Source organism: Platichthys flesus, chromosome 12 (assembly GCF_949316205.1).
Source record: "Platichthys flesus chromosome 12, fPlaFle2.1, whole genome shotgun sequence".
In the NCBI taxonomy this organism is placed as follows: domain Eukaryota; kingdom Metazoa; phylum Chordata; class Actinopteri; order Pleuronectiformes; family Pleuronectidae; genus Platichthys; species Platichthys flesus.
This window is the reverse complement of record NC_084956.1, coordinates 16300927-16321351: the sequence shown is the minus strand read 5'-3', so window position 1 is coordinate 16321351 and position 20425 is coordinate 16300927. Positions and strand designations below refer to the sequence as shown.

General features: G+C 43.6%; 1 protein-coding gene across 1 annotated transcript; it reads right to left on the bottom strand.

The window, feature by feature from the left end:
- Positions 1–10922: 10922 nt before the first annotated feature.
- Positions 10923–16333, bottom strand: npas4l (neuronal PAS domain protein 4 like). The gene is made up of 8 exons (XM_062401346.1): positions 15412–16333; positions 15116–15261; positions 14900–14999; positions 13976–14231; positions 13779–13888; positions 13180–13315; positions 11815–13085; positions 10923–11713 (listed from the first exon to the last, which is right to left on the bottom strand). The coding sequence occupies exons 1-8, from the start codon at positions 15587–15589 to the stop codon at positions 11685–11687; spliced, it is 2226 nt and encodes a 741-aa protein (XP_062257330.1). The 5' UTR covers positions 15590–16333; the 3' UTR covers positions 10923–11684.
- Between the last annotated feature and the right edge of the window lie 4092 nt (positions 16334–20425).

Below are 20425 nucleotides of genomic sequence, written 5' to 3'. Positions count from 1 at the left end.
GATGAGTCATCATGATTGACAGATGAGCGTGATTGGCCAAGTGCAGCATCATGAGAACATTTTGGCTTCTTTCCCGGACAGTGGGAGGAAGTTGAGACTTATCGTCCATCTTTATATACCGTCTAGGGGTTAAACTTTTAGATCATCACATGGATTGTGCCTTAATGAAACCAAACATGTGCGATAGACTATGTGTACGACACACTGTGCAGGTGATGACATGGGACATCAAACCAAGACATATGGGGGCAATTAAAGGAAGATGTACGTCAAAGGAATGTCACAGTCTGAACAATTTCATCTATTGTTCGATGTCTTACCGAGCTGATTTTCGAAATCCCTTCCTTCCTGAGTGCAGTGTGTGACCCTCCACCCCAGAGAGACGCTTCTCTAATAACGATCATGTATCTTGACAGATCAAACAGCTTCTCTGGTGAGGAGCCGTGCACATGTTTGCAGTGGAGAATAAAACAATAGGGTAACCGCCGAGCGCTCTCCCGTCCTGTGGGTGCCTCATTGGGCTTGTGAGTCATCGCCAGCACACAAATCAAGTGAATGCAAATGCAGTTTGATGGAAGGCATCTTCCCCTGGATGGCACAGGCAGAGCACACCCCCAGGGACTACTGTACTATAAATCATCCTTGTGTCACTGCCTCAGCGTTCATCGTCAGAACTCCCATCAGACACCTGAACCAATGGAGTCCAAGTCATAATCCCCGAATTAGAAAAAAGGACAGTGGAGTGAGTCATGTGGCGAGGATGCACTCACAGGGAAGTCAAGAAGCTAGAGCAGCAGGAAGAGTATGTTTGGTTGTGGCTCTAAATGAGCAGGGAGCGTCACTTATATTTCATGAGACTATTTCACTACGGCTTAGAGAAGACATACTTTTAAATGTAATGTAAGAATGTCATTCGTTTGCTCACGATTGAGATTACCTCAGCATTGTCTTACATTATTATATGAGACACTGCATAACTGCTGCCTGAGCCCAGGACGCTCTCTGATGAAGATGTTTTGTGTTGAATCAAGAATGAAGACACAATTTTTCCTTCACCTCCGTTTTTTAAGCATTAATAGTAAAAACCAGATGAATAAAACCATGTGAATAGACTGATCTAATTCTGATTTCACTTCGGTGCCTTGAAACTAATCCACCTCAGCTAACAACAGCACAAAAAGCAGCTTAACGTTAAATGTCTGCACAATATATCAATAAGAATATCGTGGATATTGAGTACTTCACAGAGCCAGGAAACCAGCTCTCATACCAAAAAGTTGTAGTTCTTAAACATTTAAAAGTTCCCAGACATTTAGATGTTTAGATACATAACTGGATCGAAATAATTGGCCACCATCATAGTAGCTACGTATTATATCTGCTGTAAGTTGGCTGTGTCGCCGTGGTTTTCTTGTTTGTTAGGTCAACCCATAGACTGTATCAAAAGACTGGGAGCTGTTGTGTCCTCCATCTTTACGTACAGTCGTTGGGCAGGCCGGCTTAGCAAGCTGGCTACTATCGTTAAAATGCTAATGGGCTGATCTGCAGTTGGATTGCAATTTGTTTAAGTAGCACGGTAACTCGCTATGTAGGTAAATTAACCTGTCATTTCATTTAAGCATTTAAGCATTGGTTTTAAGAAAGTAGGCATTCTGATACCACTTATTCAAATTGTAACGTTACTAAAAAGCTTATAGTTGCTCAAATTTTTTTTTATGTCTATGTTTATGTCTATAATTAAGAATTTGAAGTCAACAAGGAGCTCAGACATATTCTGGCCGCTCCAACGCTGAGTCAGGTTAATTCAGTATCGAATCTTCTGCTTTCGTGTCCAAAATCCAAAGTGATCATGTTTGATTATCTGTGTGAAATCAGTATTGAGTTCTGTTTGTTGGACGACACAGCCATTTGTGCGTGTGAGTTCTGTATACTTGGCTTCTGGGAATGCGGATTGTACAGAGGCAAATCCATGTGTATTTTACTGTTTAATTACCTCTTTATTTTCCATTTGGCAGTCAGCCCGAGCTACATCATCGTTCCCTTTCTTCTTCCATGTCGCAGGGACTCTTGTACAGTTGTTCCAGCAGTGTGGGAGGAGGAGGAGGTGCCTGACCTGCACACGTGACTGAGCTCCCTCCAGACCAGGGGTCAGCGGGATCACAGGCAGCACATTAATCTGAGTGTAAAATGAATAGATTAACGAGCAGGTAATGCCAAATTGTCACCCTCGCTGCACTGTCCTCAATTACAATCATTAGGGAGGACGGGAATGAGCAATGTAGTGATCAGCAAAATGGAAAAAGTCTTGTGTCCTCTTGAGTATTAAAATGGGTTTGTACATGTAACACGGCTGAGTTATGATATGGGATGGAGGATGTGGAAAGATAAGATTCCAATAAATGAAAAGGAAGGGTTCACAAATCCGAGGATATATCTCACCCTCAAGAGTATTTCACTCCGACAGAACCCTCTCGTTTTATTAAGATCGCTCTCTATAATTCACACCAAACTCCATGCTAATGAAAAGTCAAGAGATGACCTTGACCGTGCAGAGGCAATAACAATCATGGACGTTTTTTTTTTTTTATTAATGCATTTTTTTATTCTTGGCCAGGCAGTCTGCTTTATTTAAAACAGAAATGTATAAAATATAACAAGCTCGTCCGCATTCACATCTGTATTTTTTATATGCCACACCAGATATTTAGTTTAATATAACAGTGTGTTTATTAAACCATGAACAGTCGGATATTTTCTATTCCATTGGCTGGTGCTCAGTCTGTTTACCGTTAGCTATAGTGGTCAGAGGGGCGGACCGTTTCCATGGTGATGTTCTTCAATCTTCTTTGTGCGTGAATGCTGAACCACTCGTGACTGCAGCATGAAGATGAAGTACCTCATCATGAATACATCTTTTTGTACGATGATGTTTTTATCCAGAACACTTTGTACATCTACACAGGCACTTCGAGTCTGCCCTCCGCCTCTACCCAGTATGCATTCTCCACACAAACAAACAAAAGTGAAAAAAGATGAAATCCCTCAAGATGACAAATGGACGTATGAAGTGGTGCTCGGCGACGGCGGGGAAACCTTTAATATGTTCATTTGCAGAGGTTGAGTCTCATTGAGGTTGGCCTGGAAGCTCCCCTTCTACTTATCTCCTCTTCGTCATCCGTTCTATGTTTTTTATCCTTCAATCAGCGCCTCAAATTACCCACACACTGACCCCAGGCTGAGTGTAATAACTCGACTTTCGTCTTTTCCCCTGCGTCGCCCAAAGTTTTCAGCGTAGTTGATTTGAAGTTACTCAGAAACAAAGGGAGAATATGTCCTCTATAGTAGGATAAATTCTGCTCCTGCTGTGTTAACCATCGTTCCACTTTGTCAGTGGGAAACACTTCACACTAATATCTACAAAACACATCCCCCAAAAACATCCATGTATCCCTTGGACAATCTTCTTGGCCTTAGGACAAAACTCTGATTGACAGGAAAGACAATGATTGTACGGCAACATGGAAAATCTGATCGTGCAGAGTCAAAAGAAAAGCTTGAGAGGAAATTGTATAATGAGTGTTTAAACAATAACACTTTCAATATTTCTCTAAAAATGAGACTGGGGTGAAACTTTGACTTGAATATTGTTTCTGCTATGCATGAGCTGAAGCCTTGTGCCCTTTGAATCATTTGCACTTTCAGAATTATTAATTTAGGGCTAAACCCGAGCTTACTGAGCGTTCAAAAGGTTCTGATGGTTCGGGATGAATGTTAAAGAGCCATCCACGCGCCCACACAGACACATACACACACAAACTGATTTGCACAGCTAACCTTATTAGAACTTTACATTGGCTTCAATTCATTGTGGACATCCTAACCAAAACCGTATCCCTAACCTCAACCAGGACTTCAGAAATTATGTTTTGCCTCATTAGGACCAGGCTTTGGTCCCCATGAGCTCTACTGGGACTGAGAAGTCAGGGTTTATACCGAAAAAGGTCCAAATGAGGTTGAAAAAATAAATACATACACACACACTTCGCGATAAGAAAGAAAAAAAAGATCGATATGAGTTCACACTTACTGTCAGTCAAGTGCTCTTTGCTTTGAAACCATACAAACTAATTATACAGTGAAGAAATGTGACCCCCTGCAGCACAAAGTGGTTCGAAATTGATCTCCCAGAAGTCATTATTGTACACATTGCAGAAAGTGATAGTCGCATTAACTTTTATTAGATATTAAGGGAAAATTCCATGTATGATTTTGGCCTTTGTCGAAGAGGGTTATGCTTTTGTCTGCGTTTGTCTGTTAGTCAGTGGGTTTATGGAAAAACAACAGGAGAGATCATCGGGAAACGTGTTGGAAGGACGCAGTTTAGGTCTCGAAGGAACCAATTTAAGTGGAATCTTTTCCACTTTCTTAACACGTAAGATATAAGTCGTTGAGTTCTCAGAAAATAATTCATGGATCTTGAGAAATCTGGGATATTTAGGGGACTGATATTCATGAGTTTGTGCAATCAGGTCCACACCCAAATAAAAACCCATATCTGGTGAACTAAAATGTGATTTCATGAGGGGACTGTTGGGACCTGGTGGAGATACTGTGTGTGCTCAACTACCCAGTGTCATTCTAGTTTTGGACTAGTCTTCAGCGTTAGCCAATGGGCAAGCTTGTTTCATCACAGAGTGGATAAGCAAAAATCGGACACAAGAACAATATTTCTTCCTCGGGGCGCTCAGTGTGATCACCCCCCTGTCAGGCTCTGGGTTTCTCAGGGTGTTTGATTTGGTGAGCACGGTGCAGTAAAGCAGAAATATCAATTGAGAGAGTTTGGAGAAACAGCCAGTGCAAAAATAGGAAAGCAATATCTGTGACAGTGTGTTTATCAGTTTGATTGGAAGCGGCCGTCGTCATGTCCTGCTAACAAGCTCATTAAAATGTGGCTCATTAAATTGATTTACAAAGGCCACCATTTAATTAGGCTTTAATACTAATTTTCTAATTTAGCTTCGGCAGACATCAGTTCCTCTGTCATTTATAAACATCCCTTTACTTGATTCTATATCTTCATTAATTAATTCGCAGTGAAAGAAATAATTGCAGGTGAGCTACATAATTTCTTTTCAGATGATTTTCTCTGCGAGTCCTTCAGGAGACACAGTGCTCCGTGTTGATTTGTATCGAGCCCTGATAGTCAGCGGAGGTGGAGATGTAAACATGTTTGTGCTGCATGCCCTGTATACACAAACCAGTATACAGGGCGCATTAGGGCAATCACCAGCAATCACTGCCATTCTCATCAATTACTTCAAACACCCACATCTATTTTGCATGAAGAAGAAGCCCCACTTGGAAAAATCTGTATCTTCCTCAGATCCGCCTATGTGCTGCAGTGTATTGGGTATCCAGCACGGAGCATTGTTTTTTCTGAACACCGCAGGTTGAGCTTACGGAGGGTAAATACACAATATATTGAGAGACTTTCCTCCTTAAAACCAGTTGTGCTGCTTGTGCAGAAAGAGGGGGGGGAAACTATTTAGGAGTAAAACCCGTCATAATCTGGTCGGGATTCCTGTAAGCACGATATTACATCCAGGCACGTTAATCCCCACTGGAGAGACTTTTATGAGAAAATGTTTTCTCCAATACACAAGAATTTCCATCTACAAAGGATATAACATGTTTATCAAAGCTCCACAGGGAGGGATGCTTGTGTCTCGTCTGTGGACAGGTGCTTTGGCCTCAACTCCTCCCGGAGAGAGAAGAGCAGAAAACAAATCACATGTTAGTAGGCTCCGCTGCTGGTGCTGCCGTTTGTAATCTGCTCCCTGGTTGGCTGGCCTTTCTCTCATGAAAAACAACAGGACGTGTGGATTCTGTGTGAAATCAGAGCACTGGTTTTCATGCATGGCAACGAGGGGAACAGAAGGGGTCCTGAAGGAACAGGCTGCGGTCTATTTTGGGCCCTTTTGTTTAACCCAATTGCAGAGGCAGTGTGCGCTGACTGAACCAACACCAGTCAGGTGATGCCGCCTGCCTTGAAAAGTGGGACAGCAGCGATGCAGACACGGTAATGTGATGCAGCCAAAACAATATCTGGCTGTTTTATACTGAGAGGCAGGGAGAAAAATGAATAACACAGCGAAGGAAGGATCTCCCCGAGGAGCAGGAGAAAGGAAAAGGCAGGTTCAGGTTAACATGCAATAACAGCTCGGGTCTCCCTCCTGGAAAGCCCACGCCGCCTCTTCGTGACATCGGGCGGTCATCATCTTAAGTCATAGCTTCCTTCTGCCGAAAAAAGAAATCCTGGAGCGAAGCAGACAAATCGCGTTCCTAGCTGGGATGACTTTCCACATCATCTGTTTCAAAATAAATGTGTAAGCTTACAATAGAGCCCTCAGGTCCGGCCCCAGACAAAAGCAAAGGATTGGTGGCCGCTCACATTGCTAACGTATATATGATATTTAGTTTTTCTACATTACAAGGTTCCTATGAAATCTAAAAAAACTGCAAACACTCATAAGTCACAGCATTTTTCTGAATCAGGGGCCATCATTCACACAGAGGGGCCAATGGCAGAGACGCACAGTTAAGGCATTCCTTGTTTTCTGTTATTCTCTATAGCTTTAAATAAATTACACACCAGTGAATACATTTGTAAAATGGTTCCTGTTCTTCATAAAAGACTCTCAACACATTGACAGCCGTCATCTGAAGTCCCTGCTTCTGTCAGCCCAACAATCCAAGTAGTTCTTACCTGGGATGGCTGTTCCACATCATCTCCTTCAAAATAAATGTATACCCCCAGATAAGTTTTCATCACAGCCCTCAGGCCCCGCGGCTGGAGTGTCGACAAAAGCTAAGGAGCCTGCCAATACACAACACGGTAGTGCCACCTGAGGCCCTGTTGTCTGAAATCAGAGAGTGCCTCAAATTGGAGAACATTTTTCCTCTGTCCTTAAACAGGTAATCATTTATGCGGAGCCACCGGTGAGGCAGGATATGAAACTCTAGCTGCTTGTGGGAGGCCTTGACAACGGAGCTCATCCACGAGCCGCCGTGTGTTTAACTGCATTGAAGCGCCTCTCCCCCAGCATCCACCAGAGAGAGCTCTTCATAGACGCTACTGAAGCAGGGCAGGTGACAGTCGTGCCAGTGTTTCTCCTTTGCAGCCCCACACCCATCCTCAGATAGAGCAGATATGAAACACAGCAGCATCTGAACGCGTTTCATCATCCTCTCATTCCACTGCTGGCACACTCCCTCACCACTTCGCCATTAATTCAATCTCACATCAGATTAATTTAACGTCAGGGAGACAGGGGGGTGGAGCCGCCTGTGTAATTAAGTGATATATTAACTCCAGCTATAGAGATAAAAGTGTGTTAGTATCTTCTATTGTTTGTACATCTCTTTGTCTTTATCATGGAATCTACAGATTCTTATTTCTGTTCTCAGTCTTTAACATCCGTTTCCACACAATCACCCACTGATCTCCTTCTATCTTGATAATAAAGTTGTATTATTAGTCATTCGATTTCTAAATGAAACTCTGCACACACACGGCCATGTCTGATGTCATCACGATCATGTAACCACAGCGACAGAGAAGTGGCAAACATCCATGTGCTGCTGTGCTGTGTGAAACCAGCAGAGACGGGGGGGGGGGGGGGGTTTCACACATGCGGAAAGGTGGATTCTCTCTCCGGCTCCTCGGTGTGGAGGAAGGCGTCGATGTCCCCGTACCCTCGGGGAAATCACCGGTGCTCCAGGTGACGCTGAGTGATGGAGGAGGCGTGGAGCAGAGCAGATGTGGGGACTTGTTCAGAACTTTATTTGCCATTGTACCCTTCAACACACATCACTCTTAATTAGGTCTCTGTGGATCGCAGCAGGCATCTGGACTGTTTGCTCATGAACACACTCAATGATGTCCTTTTGTGCTCTCATACACACACACACACACACACATGCACGTCTCTCTATAGTTGTGAGGACACTCGCATTACCCAGCCCCTTACCTAAGATTAAGATTAGGATTAGGAGATGCATTTATTTGTCCCTAACACATGCACAGGCACACTCATGCAGGAAGGGAAAATTAACCTCTGCTTTTGACCCATCTGGTGCAGGACACACAGAGCAGTGAGCGACCATGTACGCCGCACAGGGAGCAGATGTTGGGGGAGTAAGGTGCCTTGCTCAGGGGCACTAGACAGGGTAGGGAGAATCCTCTTCGATATTTGGACAGATCAATCCAGGTTCGTCTTTTTGTTGTTTCTCCATGGAGTCAACCAGAGACGAACCAGAGACCTTTTCTGATTCAATCCCTAACCCTATAACCAGTCTTAACCCTTAAAAAGCCAATTGAAAAAGCCAGGACTTCTCAAAAATGTCCTCATTCTGTAGGGTCTATGCTTAAAATCTATGCTTCTCTCTCTCTCCCTACCTTTACAAACATACAATCCAATTTATTTCAAGTTTGTTGAAGTACTATCACAGGATGGACATGCAGATAGCTGTGTTAGCTGGAGGCTGTTGGAGCTATCACTCCATCTAGTGGCTGTCTCAACTTGCAAAAAAGAATATGGGGGAGGGGGGGCTGCATGACTGTAGAGCCCCCTGTGTGCTTCTTGTTCCACATTCATGCACATGGACCCAGCACTTCACTGGACCCGGAATCTTTGTTTAACCACGTTAACCGAGTCAATCCACTTCTTTGTCTGACTGTTAAGTGATGCCTCTGTCCAAACACGCCATTGATTTTTCTGTGTACAGTCTTACGCACTCATTGGTCTGACCATGTAAAAATCAATAGAGCTGTGTGGAGCCCAGTGGACGTTGTGCTGGGGCTGTTTATCCAGCCACCATCACATCAGCTACAGAACAACTTTTTAAATATAAGCATTTCAATATACAGTTCATCCAAATTGTGATACAAAAAGTTTCCTATGAAAACCTAAAAGCTGCACTAATCAACAGTTTAATATTAACGAGTACTTGAGTTATAAAGTTCTGTGTGAAAAGGTCTCGTTTGAAGTCATAAAGGCTGATAAAGAATTATCACCTTCTTCTATAGGTTCCAGGGATCTAAAGTAGAAGTATTTTTACGAATACTATTCACTTTTACTCCACTTCATACAGTATATCAGCAAATATCTGTTATTTTCACCTTGGTTTTATATTTTATTTGAAAAAGTAATTTAAAGTTAAAGGGGAATTGATCCACTGATTCAATCAGAGCAGGCAGGCAACATTAGACCTGCATCACTGGGGAAGAAACAGCTGAAATGAATTCAGAGAAATGAAGAGGTCATGCCAAGACTCAGTGATGGACTGTTGCATTATGGAATAGGTTACACAGTCAGTACTTTTACTTTTAATCCTTTAAAGTGTGACTACACCCCCAGGTCCAAGCCAAACTCCACTCATTGCAAGATTTTGAAAAAGTTCTAAAACTGGGCAGTGGACTGGAGGGGCGAGGAAGGCAGGGCTGGATGTGAGAGAGGGCGAGGGATGCGGGCCTGGATGTGAGAGAGGGCGAGGGAGGCGGGCCTGGATGTGAGAGAGGGCCAGGGGGGTGGGCCTGGATGTGAGAGAGGGCCAGGGGGGTGGGCCTGGATGTCAGTGTCACTGTGAGTGATGTCTTCAGGCTATAAAGATGGAGAGCAACACAGAATTGAAAGGCACCTTTACCAAGGGGGCTGACGTTATGGTGGAGGACTTTTCCCCTCCTGAATCCCCTGGAGAGGACATTAGTGTTGTAGAGGTACGCCCGAAGCCACAGGTCTCTTTTTACAGAGGCAGTTCAAGTGTAACAGAGGATGGAGGTTGTCTCTGGTAGAAGGCTAATGTTAATTAACATTAGAATAAAGCTACATGAATATATTTGTAGATCTTACATAAAATGTCTGACAAATCAAAAGGGACACACTGACCAATGTCCTGTCTGTCCTGACAAGTGTGTGTATGTGCAGCCTTTCTTAGATAATGTGTGTTGCAGGGAGGCACCAATGGTTACTCTACGTTACTGGAATGAGACCAGCCCACAGTTTGTCCATTAACACTATTTCTTCTGTCTGATGATATTCGATATTACTCCTCTCCCACAATCTGCACTGCAATCTGTGATGGTATATATAGAAGGGGGGGGGGTTACCACATGGCCATATATGGCCTCAACATACATCACCTGCCTCCAGATCAGCCAATAGCAAAATTGCTATAGCCATATTTACAACACTAGAGGGCAGTCAAAATGCTTCACCACACCTAGGGTCGAATTCAAACACTGTGCTCTAAAATGTCGTGATTTCCATCTGAATTTACCAACAACCCTTTATTACCTGTATATATTTGTTTTCAGCTATAAAAACTTTAGGGATTTAGTTACTCTTTAAGTTTATTTTATGCAAGTACCTACTTAAGTAAAGTGACTCAACTTCCTCCTCCACCAGGAGGGTGAGTGGAGACCAGTACAGATATCAGAGGAGTGTAAATATTAGACTTAAATCCTTCTGGCAGATGACAGTTTGTTGTGCTGCTCCCAAGTGGCCAACAAATAAATAAGTATTTTCATTAATTAATTATTAATTAAGTTATAGTTTTTTTTCATAAAAAATGTTGCATTGGACAGTGAACCCAATTATCATTAGTGATTAATCTCAATCAGGCAGGTATTATTATTATTATTTAACAGGAATAAAAGAACTTTTATTCCTGTTAAATCTACAAGCTCAGTAAACTAGAGGATTTTATGGTAATAATTCAGTGCACTTTTCAAGAAGAGAAGTCATCTATATTGTACATCTGTGATGAACTCCTGCACAGGGAATACCCTCATTTATTTAACACAAGACTGTGTGTTTTTCATTAGATTTATTCAAAAATCTAACATTTGGAACAAGCAGGAATAACACAAATTACATGAACATTCAGACATTTACAATTTTAGTACCATGTGGAAAACATTCTGTGGAAGGAATAAAGTTTCACATTGAATACGGTTCACTCTGTCGACATGAATATAACTTATTCATAAAACTGTGAGATGTACCAGAGGTAGGTGATGAATTCACACTCATCATTATTTCACTGCTCGCTGACTGAGGTCGTTTTTATTATTCATATTAGTTTCAAAGTACTGAGGGCACGAAAAATGAGACGCTTACAAAAATGGAATACAAATATTATCTTGTAGCAAACTGTCTTGTCAACATGTATTAAGGCACTAATAACAAGTATTTAAAATGGCTCTTTGCTTTGATTTGATTAGAACGTTTGAATTCTAGGTCTCATCTTCTCATTTATACACCTCTGGTGGCAAAGACATGATAAAGTGCTGGATAGTAAACTGTGGTCACTTCGTATTAGAAGAAAAATATCTCTCCATGTCAGCGTGTAAGTGTTGACAGCACCTGTTTCATAAAATATAGTAAAACACTAAAGAGAGTAGACAGCAGTCTGGAGGAATGAAGACAAAGCTTTAGCCCTGAAGAGAACAGCATCTGCTTAAGATTCTTTTCTACATTCACAAATACGTCAGCAGGGGGAAACTTTCTGAGCAAAGACGTCCTTTAAACGTCCTTGTTCAAGTTCTTCTTTTGATCCAGCGAAGGAAGATTGTCCTGACAATATGTCATACAACTGCTAGTACAGTAAGTCACATACTTATTTCAGTACAGGTGTTCTTTAGCAAGTCCGTCTGAAAGGAGACAGAAAATAATGTTAGTAAAGTAAAAGGTCAAATATCTGTAACCTTTAGCAGATAATGAATGTAGTAACTGCACCGTTAATATAAATTACCTTGCTGAAGGCTAATGTGCATATTGTGGTGGAGTTGATGCAACCCAGTGTTTTGGTCAAAGCGTGCCAACTGCAAACTGAAGGGATCCATGGCAGTGAACCGCTCAGCAGGCAGCGTCTCCTCTGGGGTGGCCGTGGAGGGGCCGAGGGGCTCCTGCTCCAAATGACGGGGCCCGCTCCTGCTGCACACTAAACCCTGCTGATAGGTGTAGGACACAACAGCTGGGTCGGACGTGTTGCTTTTTCTTGTGGCCGTGTCCAGGTCTTTCAGGATGCTGTCGATCACGCCGTCGTCGAGGACCAGGTCACACTTGAGAGGAAGGACAGAGGGGTGAGGTGGGTGCTGGGGCCAGTCACAGGCTGAGGGCAGGGGGCTGTGAGCCGTGCGCTGAAGGGGCTTTATCGTGTGATACATGTCAAAGCTACTGGCCAGAGAGGAAATCTGCTGCGCCAGGATACTGATCTCTGCCTGCTCCCTCTCATTGTACTGGTTAGACTCTGAGGACGTAGGAGACTGGTTGGGCGTTAGAAGACTGGAGTGTGCATGCATTACATGGTGGTGGGGCACATGTTGCACTTGCAAAAGGTCGCCCCCTTCTGGCTGCTCTAGAAGGCTGTAATCGTCTTGATGCAGAGCACATTCTGCCAGGCTCCCACACATGTCGGACGCCGACAGGCAGTCTGGAACCAATCGAGCATCAGATGTACAAGACTGGAAATCATAGTTTGGAGATGAGATGGACAGTGGAGAGGGCGGCCTGACCTCACCAAAGGCCGCCTGGTAAAAGGAGTGTTCAGCGGCTGCAGGGAGGGAGTCGGAGGGCCTTGGGTGGCAGGTGAGAGCTGCCTCTGGGTAGGAGTAGTAGGAGGGAGAGGCCTCCGGGGAGGACAGCAGCTGATCACTGTAGCCGTGCACATCCATCAGGAGGTCATGGCTGAGTTCTTCCTGCTGCAGAGGAGAGCCGGAGGAGGCCGGGCTGTAGGGAGGCGTGAAGAGAGCGGTGGGGACATCACCCGAGGGAACAGGTGAGCTCCCATCTCGGGAGTAGACACACGCCGCGTAGCCTTGCTCCGACTCCCTCCTCATTCTGGCACCGGCAGGCTCTTCGCTCTGGCTGTCAGAAGTCCTCTGCCTTTTGAAAGATTTAGTATTATTGTAGGTCTGAGAGTGTGGCGCCTGTTGAGCTGCAATATGGCAGGAGTTCGCCGGAGATGATGGCCTGAAGGCATCGCTGCCAATTTCCTTCTGCAGGAATCTGGCCTCTGTTTCACTACGAGAGCAGAACAATGTGTTATAAGTCAAGGTTTTTAGGTTTGGAAGCTCTGAAGCCTATTTATTGGTTTGTCTGAAGCAGTTTTTCATACCTGATGATGTGGTTAGTGCAACTGATGCCCTGACACTCTGTGTCCTTGTTAGCTCGGGTGTAGACCCAGGCCCATGACAGATCCTTGCACTGGAGTCTCAGCACCATCTCCACCTGGAAGCCCTCATCTGTGTCCACTGGAGCAGATAGAGAGGAGACAGTTATGATTAGAACGATGCATCATCAGAATGACATGAACACAGTGAAATCAGTGCTACACTCAGATGTTTTAAATTACGGCGGAAAAATCGACACATGCAAACAAATTGGCATTTTCCACCTCGCTCTTTTGGAAATGAACAATGTAGTGTTTTAATGTCCCTGTGGATCAGCTTGAGCTGATTCCAAGCTTCTCAGAAACAGTGCAAGATTCAAAGATTAGGGAGAAATAAAACTAAAAAATATAAAAGATGGTACGAGATTTGCAGACTCTCGTACCATCTGCAGAGAAAGGTCGGTGGGCCACATTTTCTATGATTAAATTGAATTTCCAAGTTATGTTTTTTAATTGTTTGACAATTACATTCATGAAGGTTGCGGGATGCTCGGTATTCAGTGAAATGCACTGTGAGTGTTCCCTGCTCTAGACTGTGCACTTACTTATACTTCTGTGAGAATCTGCACTCAGGGAAAGGTCGTCAGGGTGGACAAGGCTGTACCACGATCGCCCGGTCATCTCATCGGCTGAATACCCCAGATAATATAAAACACTGTAAAATGAAGACACAAACATTTGTCAGGAACAAGTATGAGGACATTCTAATGATAGTAGTTTGAAGGTGGGACAGTCATTGTACCTGTCTGACAGCTGAGTGAAGCTCATGTCCAGCCTGTGGACGCTGGTGAAGCTGTGACAGAAGCTGGAGTCTGAGCTGCTCAGCCGGTTCACTGTGGGGGTGCACAGGGCCACAAACAAAGACTCGGGGGCGGCAGAGGAGGACGGACTGGGCAGAGGGACGGACTGGAAGCTGCCCCTGACCAGCATGGAGCAGTAGCTGCTGTGGTGCAGCTTGAAGGCCTTTGAGGTTTGCATACAACATATGAAGCTTCGCTCTGAAGGAGGAAACAGGAGAGTTTAGCTTTAAAACTTTATTCAGGGGCGGATCCAGGGGCAGTGCAAGGGGGCACTGGCCCCAGCTGAAATCTGAATGGCCCTGATAGTTTGAAAAAAAACTTTATCAACAAATATTTAAAAAAGTTTAGAAATACACAATGTGCTTGAACAAGGTAAAAATACAATCAACATTTAATCAATGATGTGAAGCTTTGCTCAAAGATCTAACAAGGAATGACTGAAATATACACCTTATTGAATCAGGAATTATTAATGGATGTTGGACATATACTTGACCCCTCTGTGTAAACTGTGGCCGTTTGATTACCCCTGATTCAGAAAAAACATATATCTGCCCCTGCTGGACTTCCCTGTGAGTCACTGTAGATTATATCGAATCATTTCAATTTAGGACAAAAATTACATCTGACATTTTCTGCTCTCCGGCTTCTTTATAAAATGTTACTTTGCACAAGGTCAGAATTGAGGGGGAAATGAATAGTTTTATTGCACAAAAGGAGCCGTGGAATTCAGGAGCATGGCACTAAGTGCATCAGCAACATGAGTAGCCTCAAATTTACATGGTTACATCTATGCTAATTATACCAAGGGTTACAAACAGAGAGTTTAAAACGCTACATGGCAAATTTGAAGACTTTAACGTTACCTGTTGATAAGTTGTTTTCCATGTCCAGGTTTGATTTGACATCATCGACATCAGAGGGTTCGAGCATGTCATAGAAAGTGTCTCCTTGAAGCACGTCAATCTGTGAAAGTCACATGATCATTCAATACAACACGTTAAAGCCCAGAGTGAAATAATCAGGCAGTAATAGCAATATTTCACGGAGAGAAAATTCAATAATCAAATCTGCGGACTCACCATCGACAGACCCAGGTATTCTGCTACATTTTCCGACACATAGACCAGTTTCCCCTGGGAGCTGGTGACCAGGATGAAGCCGTGCAGAGCCTGGAGAAAGGCCTCGTACGGTAGAGAACAGTGAGATCCGTCCCCGGGGAGGACGCCTGAGAGAGGACAGAGAGTTACAGCTTCGGTGAGCATCTCTGCAGTCACAGCTCTTTTCACTAGAAACCCATTCCCATTTGGTTCGGCAGTGACACATGCTGACTAAAGTTTGAAAGTTATCAAAGTGTGACTGAAGTTAGTTGACTCACCTCGGAGGAGGACAGACTTCCTGATGTAGGTGCAGATGGCTGACATGGAGTGCAGGTAGGACAGACGCTCCTGGTCGTCGTGGCTGATGGGCAGCAAAGCCCGCATTTTCCTGATCTCGTGATTGATGTGGTCCCGCCGGGCTTTAGACGCTCCTTTGGTGGATCTGTGAGAGACCATGTTGGATGAGGTCAGAGTTTGGATGAAGACTGGACCAACTAAATCTGGAGAGCCGGAGTTCAGAGTCACTCCTTCCACACTTTCATTTAAAAAAAATCTTTCTCCTCCATGGGAGAAGCGTAAAAAATAAAAATCTAATAATTGGCCTGAACAGATCTAGCCTCTTTTTCACAATTCAGCCCTGGTGTCTCCTCCCCATGAGCAGAATGGGACTTTGAATATGGAGGGTTCCTATGGAAACTGCTCTCAGTAGACGCAGTCTGTGTGATCACTATCTGTCTGGGCCCATCCACAGAGAGCGAGGGCTTTTATAGCTGCCAGGGCTTCAGCGTGGGCGTCGCACACAAAGGGGGAGGCAGGGCTTCTGCTGCTGCTCCCTTCACTGCCTTATACAGTGGGTGTCCTCAGAGCGGGGGGACACACGTCACAAGGACACACAAAGTGCCACAAAAGGAGAAATTAAGCCAGGATGAATCCCAGTGTGTATTAATGATATTGAGCGAGTAAAAATAGATCATTGATTTGTCTTCAGGAGACTGATATAAATATCACACGATTAGAAGTTTATTAATGAATCTGTAATACTTTTGTTCCACTATAAATTCACACACACTATAAATCCCCAGTGGGATTATTCCATGTGAATTCCAGTGATGTTGTTGCAGGAGGTTTCTGTACCAGATCAACATGACTGAAGCTAATCTTGAGTGGCTTGATATTCATTTTAATGCAGCATTACTGAAGCAGGATTTGTACCATGCACCTACTGGTCTGCAGACAGTGGATGATGTGTGAAAACTGGTGATTGTGAGTGTTCCCAGCAGGCGTGTGTTGGTTCAACCACTAGATGACACGTTGCAGTGAGGAAGAGGAGTTTCACTCACCTGATCTGTCTGGAGAACAAGCTGCGGTCACACTTGTGCACGTGGTGAGGGAGCGTGCACGGAGCCCTCACATGACATTTGCAGGAGTTGCACCATATAGTCATTGTGTCGCTGGAGAAGTCACCTTTAAGATAAAACACAACATGATCAGATGTGACACAGAGGAGATGCAACAAATACAAAAAAATGTAAATCACAATATTATGTATTTCCTTTTTAACAAATACTAGAAGAAACCAGTCTTCATCTCCTACCTCTGCAAGCTCCAGTGTGGATGATGAGTGTCAAACTCTTGTGAGTGTCCCTCCTTTTATAGCCCATCATCCGACACCTCGGATCCAGCTCAGCCAGTGGGCAAGAAAGAGACAAAACATGCAGAATGGGATAAGGTTACATGTTGTGATGCTGCAATGACAAATGATGGAGGAGGGTTATATTTAGTGAAGTGAGGCCCAAAATAACCTGATGGATGTGACTCATGATCTGATTGAGCTCTAACAAATGGATAAGCCTTTTTTTGTGTGTTTTTTGTAGAGGAAACCATCAAATTAACAACATGTTAAATGACCTATTCACATTCATGCGAGCCTAATTATCAAAGTCCTGTGTAACTGTCACACTGAGGGACTATTCAACCTCTGACTAAAAAATGATTTGTATTTGTTTATGTATAATATAATAGACCCCTAACTGGACCCCTGTATTTTGTACAAACCGGCTTTAGGGATTCACCACTGCCGTGTTGGAAGAAACACGCAGCTCCTTTACTTAAGTAAATTACTTTAAGGTAATTCAAAGTTCTGCATTTAAAATCCTAAGTACAGAGCAAATACAACTAAATTCATTTGAAGCATCAAAAGTAAAAGCCCCAGGGACAGAATTTATTAATCAACATTATGTGTATAGTGTGTAACTGCCTTATGGAAAGTTAAAAAACTTCACTAACATTTAAGAGGTTTCATTCACTGGTTTCCAACCTAAGGTGTTGTGCCCCTCCAAAGGTTACAGGAGAAACCTGAGGGTTCATATGATGATTAGTGACAGAGAACAAATGAACTGAAACACAGATCACTTGCAAACTGCGAACAACACAAACATCCACAGCAGGACACACAAACACCTACACACTTGTTTTCTTTCATTATTTCTGAAGTCAAAGGGTAGGTTTCATATTTAAGAGCTTGCTGTATTTCAGAAGGTCAAGTTTTTCTAGTGATGGAGTAAAAAGTAAGATATTTTATTCCAAAAGGTGGTGGAGTGGAAGAATCACGTAGAAACAAACTGAAAGCCTCATGTGCAGGTACTTCATTGCACTCCGTTAGTGGGTAGTGGAAATGATGGGGGGGAAAAATAAATTTTATTTTTTGTTTAAATCCAATTTATGTTACACTGTACATACTACTGTACTAAAAAAAATGTATTTTGATTTGAGTTTGAGCCAATTGTCTTTTTGTGTCCACAGAAACAAATATTCATACATCTTTTTATTGTACTTTTCACACAAAGATACAGAAACTACTTCATCTAATGAAAAACACAAAGAACCTCATGTTAATGCACCAACTGAAACCACTGAGCTCCAAGACCGTCTCCTGTCACATGGTAAGGTCATTACTGGGTGAATGATGCCTCAGAACGATGAAATCTTCTGGTATCATTGTCATTCAAGTCTCATCAGAAAACCCTCCTGATGCATCAGGCTTTATATTCCTGTGAGGCTGTCAGCTCTGGCCGTTTGTCTTCAAAAGGCTTTAACTGCCTGTATATTAGTCACATAATTAAACCTCTGCTGGAAGGGAATCAAGCTCCAGGTCTGCAAACGTGACGCACTGAGGCTGAGATGCTCGGCCACTAATGACTTCCTGTAGCAGATGAATAGATTACGGCCATCGCAAAACAAGACTGACGCAAACTAAAAAGATGGCATTTTGCAAAAAGCCGCCACTCGCATCATAAACTGCAGATTAAAGTTTGTCAGAATCTGTTTTGTTACATGATAACCTGTTGCTTTCTTTTCCATTTTACAGCCGCAGCTTTCTATCCTCTGAGGGCTCATGCTCCTTTAATACCTTGTTTCTCAAATCCCCAATTTCATGGCCTGGCAGCGATGAGAGCAGAGAGCTAGAACTTGAGTGAAGGAGCTGGACAGGGATACTGGGGGGACAAGACAAAACAAATCACTCTGAACAAATCCTCGGTCTGATTCTCAAGGGCCAGTGGGATCGTCTGAGTCCTTGAGGGAAATTAGAGAGTCATTTGGACGAGTGTCTCCCTGCATTAGCGCCTGCGTTGCAGGGGCCACGGGCAGGCTCCAGAGCCAGACAAGGGGGACCCGGCGCAGCCCCTGCTTCCTGTGTGCAGCGGGGCCAGGCGGGACAGGGTGTCTCTACTGCCTCACTTTGAGCTGACCCTCCGTCTGTGGCCTGCACTTAACACTGCAGATAGCGCAGACTTTATAGCACGGGGCTGGTGACAGACAGGAACAAACTGCCAGGCCGCTACTGCTGCTAGAGGCAGAGATTGGGGTTCAGGGTGAAACAATTTCCAAGGATGCCCCCCCACACCCACACACACTCCCCAGATCAGCCGCACACAGCCCATTAGGGTAGTCTGAGGGCCGCCGGGGGGGGCTCGGTGGCACCGTGGTTTCAGAGTACCCACTGAAGTAGACGATGAGGGCTATCAGACACAGTGACCAGGCTGGTTTTCTGCAGGATGCATGGATGGAGTGGTTGCAGGGTTCAAAGGCCCTGCTCACTTTTAGTGCCACATACAGTAGCTCCAAGACGAGACTTCATTCCACAGATAAAGAGGTGGAAATCGCACACGTCTGGTTTTCTCATGAATCAATTTTGTTGAGGTAGCACATCGGAGTGAAAGTGATAGAAACGCTGATTAACACAGTCAGTTCAGACTGGACCAAATCCATACAGCTTTAAAAATCATCATCGGTCTGGATGTCAAAGACACACATGGCTTTTAGCAACAGAAATGCCGCAGCCAAACACTGGACTGGATAATCATCTTGTTTGCACAATGTAATGACCTTGTGAGAGCAAGTTAATGTTTGGGCAACGAATGAAAATCTAATTTAAATAAAACTTGATTAGCTGAGTTCCCCCCATCATGGAGGCTGCGTGAATTGAATTGAATTCATTTTTAGTAAATCATTTATCATGAGCATTTCGCTTTTGCAAAAAGGTTAATATCAGGTGCGCATAAGATACAAAAAATAAACTGGGCTCTGTAAATAAGGAAATGCAGACATCATAACCTTGACCCTAGAAGTGTCCGGCTCATTCTGAATGGTCAGGACATTTCTAGGCATTTTTGCTATAATGTTAAGTTCCTACAAGTGTCCAAAGTATTGCAGATCCCGAACTACAAGTTTGGGACCTTTCTAGGCATTTTGCTTTAATGTAAAGTGCCTACAATTGTCCAAAGTATTGTATTTCCCTAACACCAAGTGTGGGACATTTCTAGGCATTTTGCTTCAATGATAAGTGCCTAGAAGTGTCCGGGTCATTCTGATTGGTCGGGACATATCTAGGCATTTTGCTTCAATGATAAGTGCCTAGAAGTGTCCGGCTCATTCTGATTGGTCGGGACATATCTAGGCATTTTGCTACTATGATAAGTGCCTAGAAGTGTCCGGATCATTCTGATTGGTCGGGATATTTCTAGGCATTTTTTTCTCTAATGTAATGTGCCTTGAAGTGTCCCAAGTATTGTACTTGTACCACAAAATGTCTGTGACTTCTCCAAAACTTTGGATTTTATTTTTTTCAAGCACTTTTCCAGGCCTGGAAATAAACATTTTCTAATTCCATGGCCTTTCCAGGTTTATCTCGCCCGTAGGAACACTGTCTATATTCAATTCTAAACTCAATCAGATGTAACCTGTGACCCCCATCAAACAAATTCAACCAGTTCTGAACATGGAAAAAGTCTG

What these genes read in the sequence shown, in the direction of transcription:
- npas4l (XM_062401346.1), bottom strand. Translation starts at nt 15,589, where the DNA reads ATGGTCTCTCACAGATCCACCAAAGGAGCGTCTAAAGCCCGGCGGGAC. An exon ending in GAAGTCTGTCCTCCTCCGAG is followed by an intron (nt 15,262 to 15,411) that starts GTGAGTCAACTA and finishes GTCCTCTCTCAG; the next exon opens with GCGTCCTCCCCGGGGACGGA. An exon ending in GCACATTAGCCTTCAGCAAG is followed by an intron (nt 11,714 to 11,814) that starts GTAATTTATATT and finishes GTCTCCTTTCAG; the next exon opens with ACGGACTTGCTAAAGAACAC.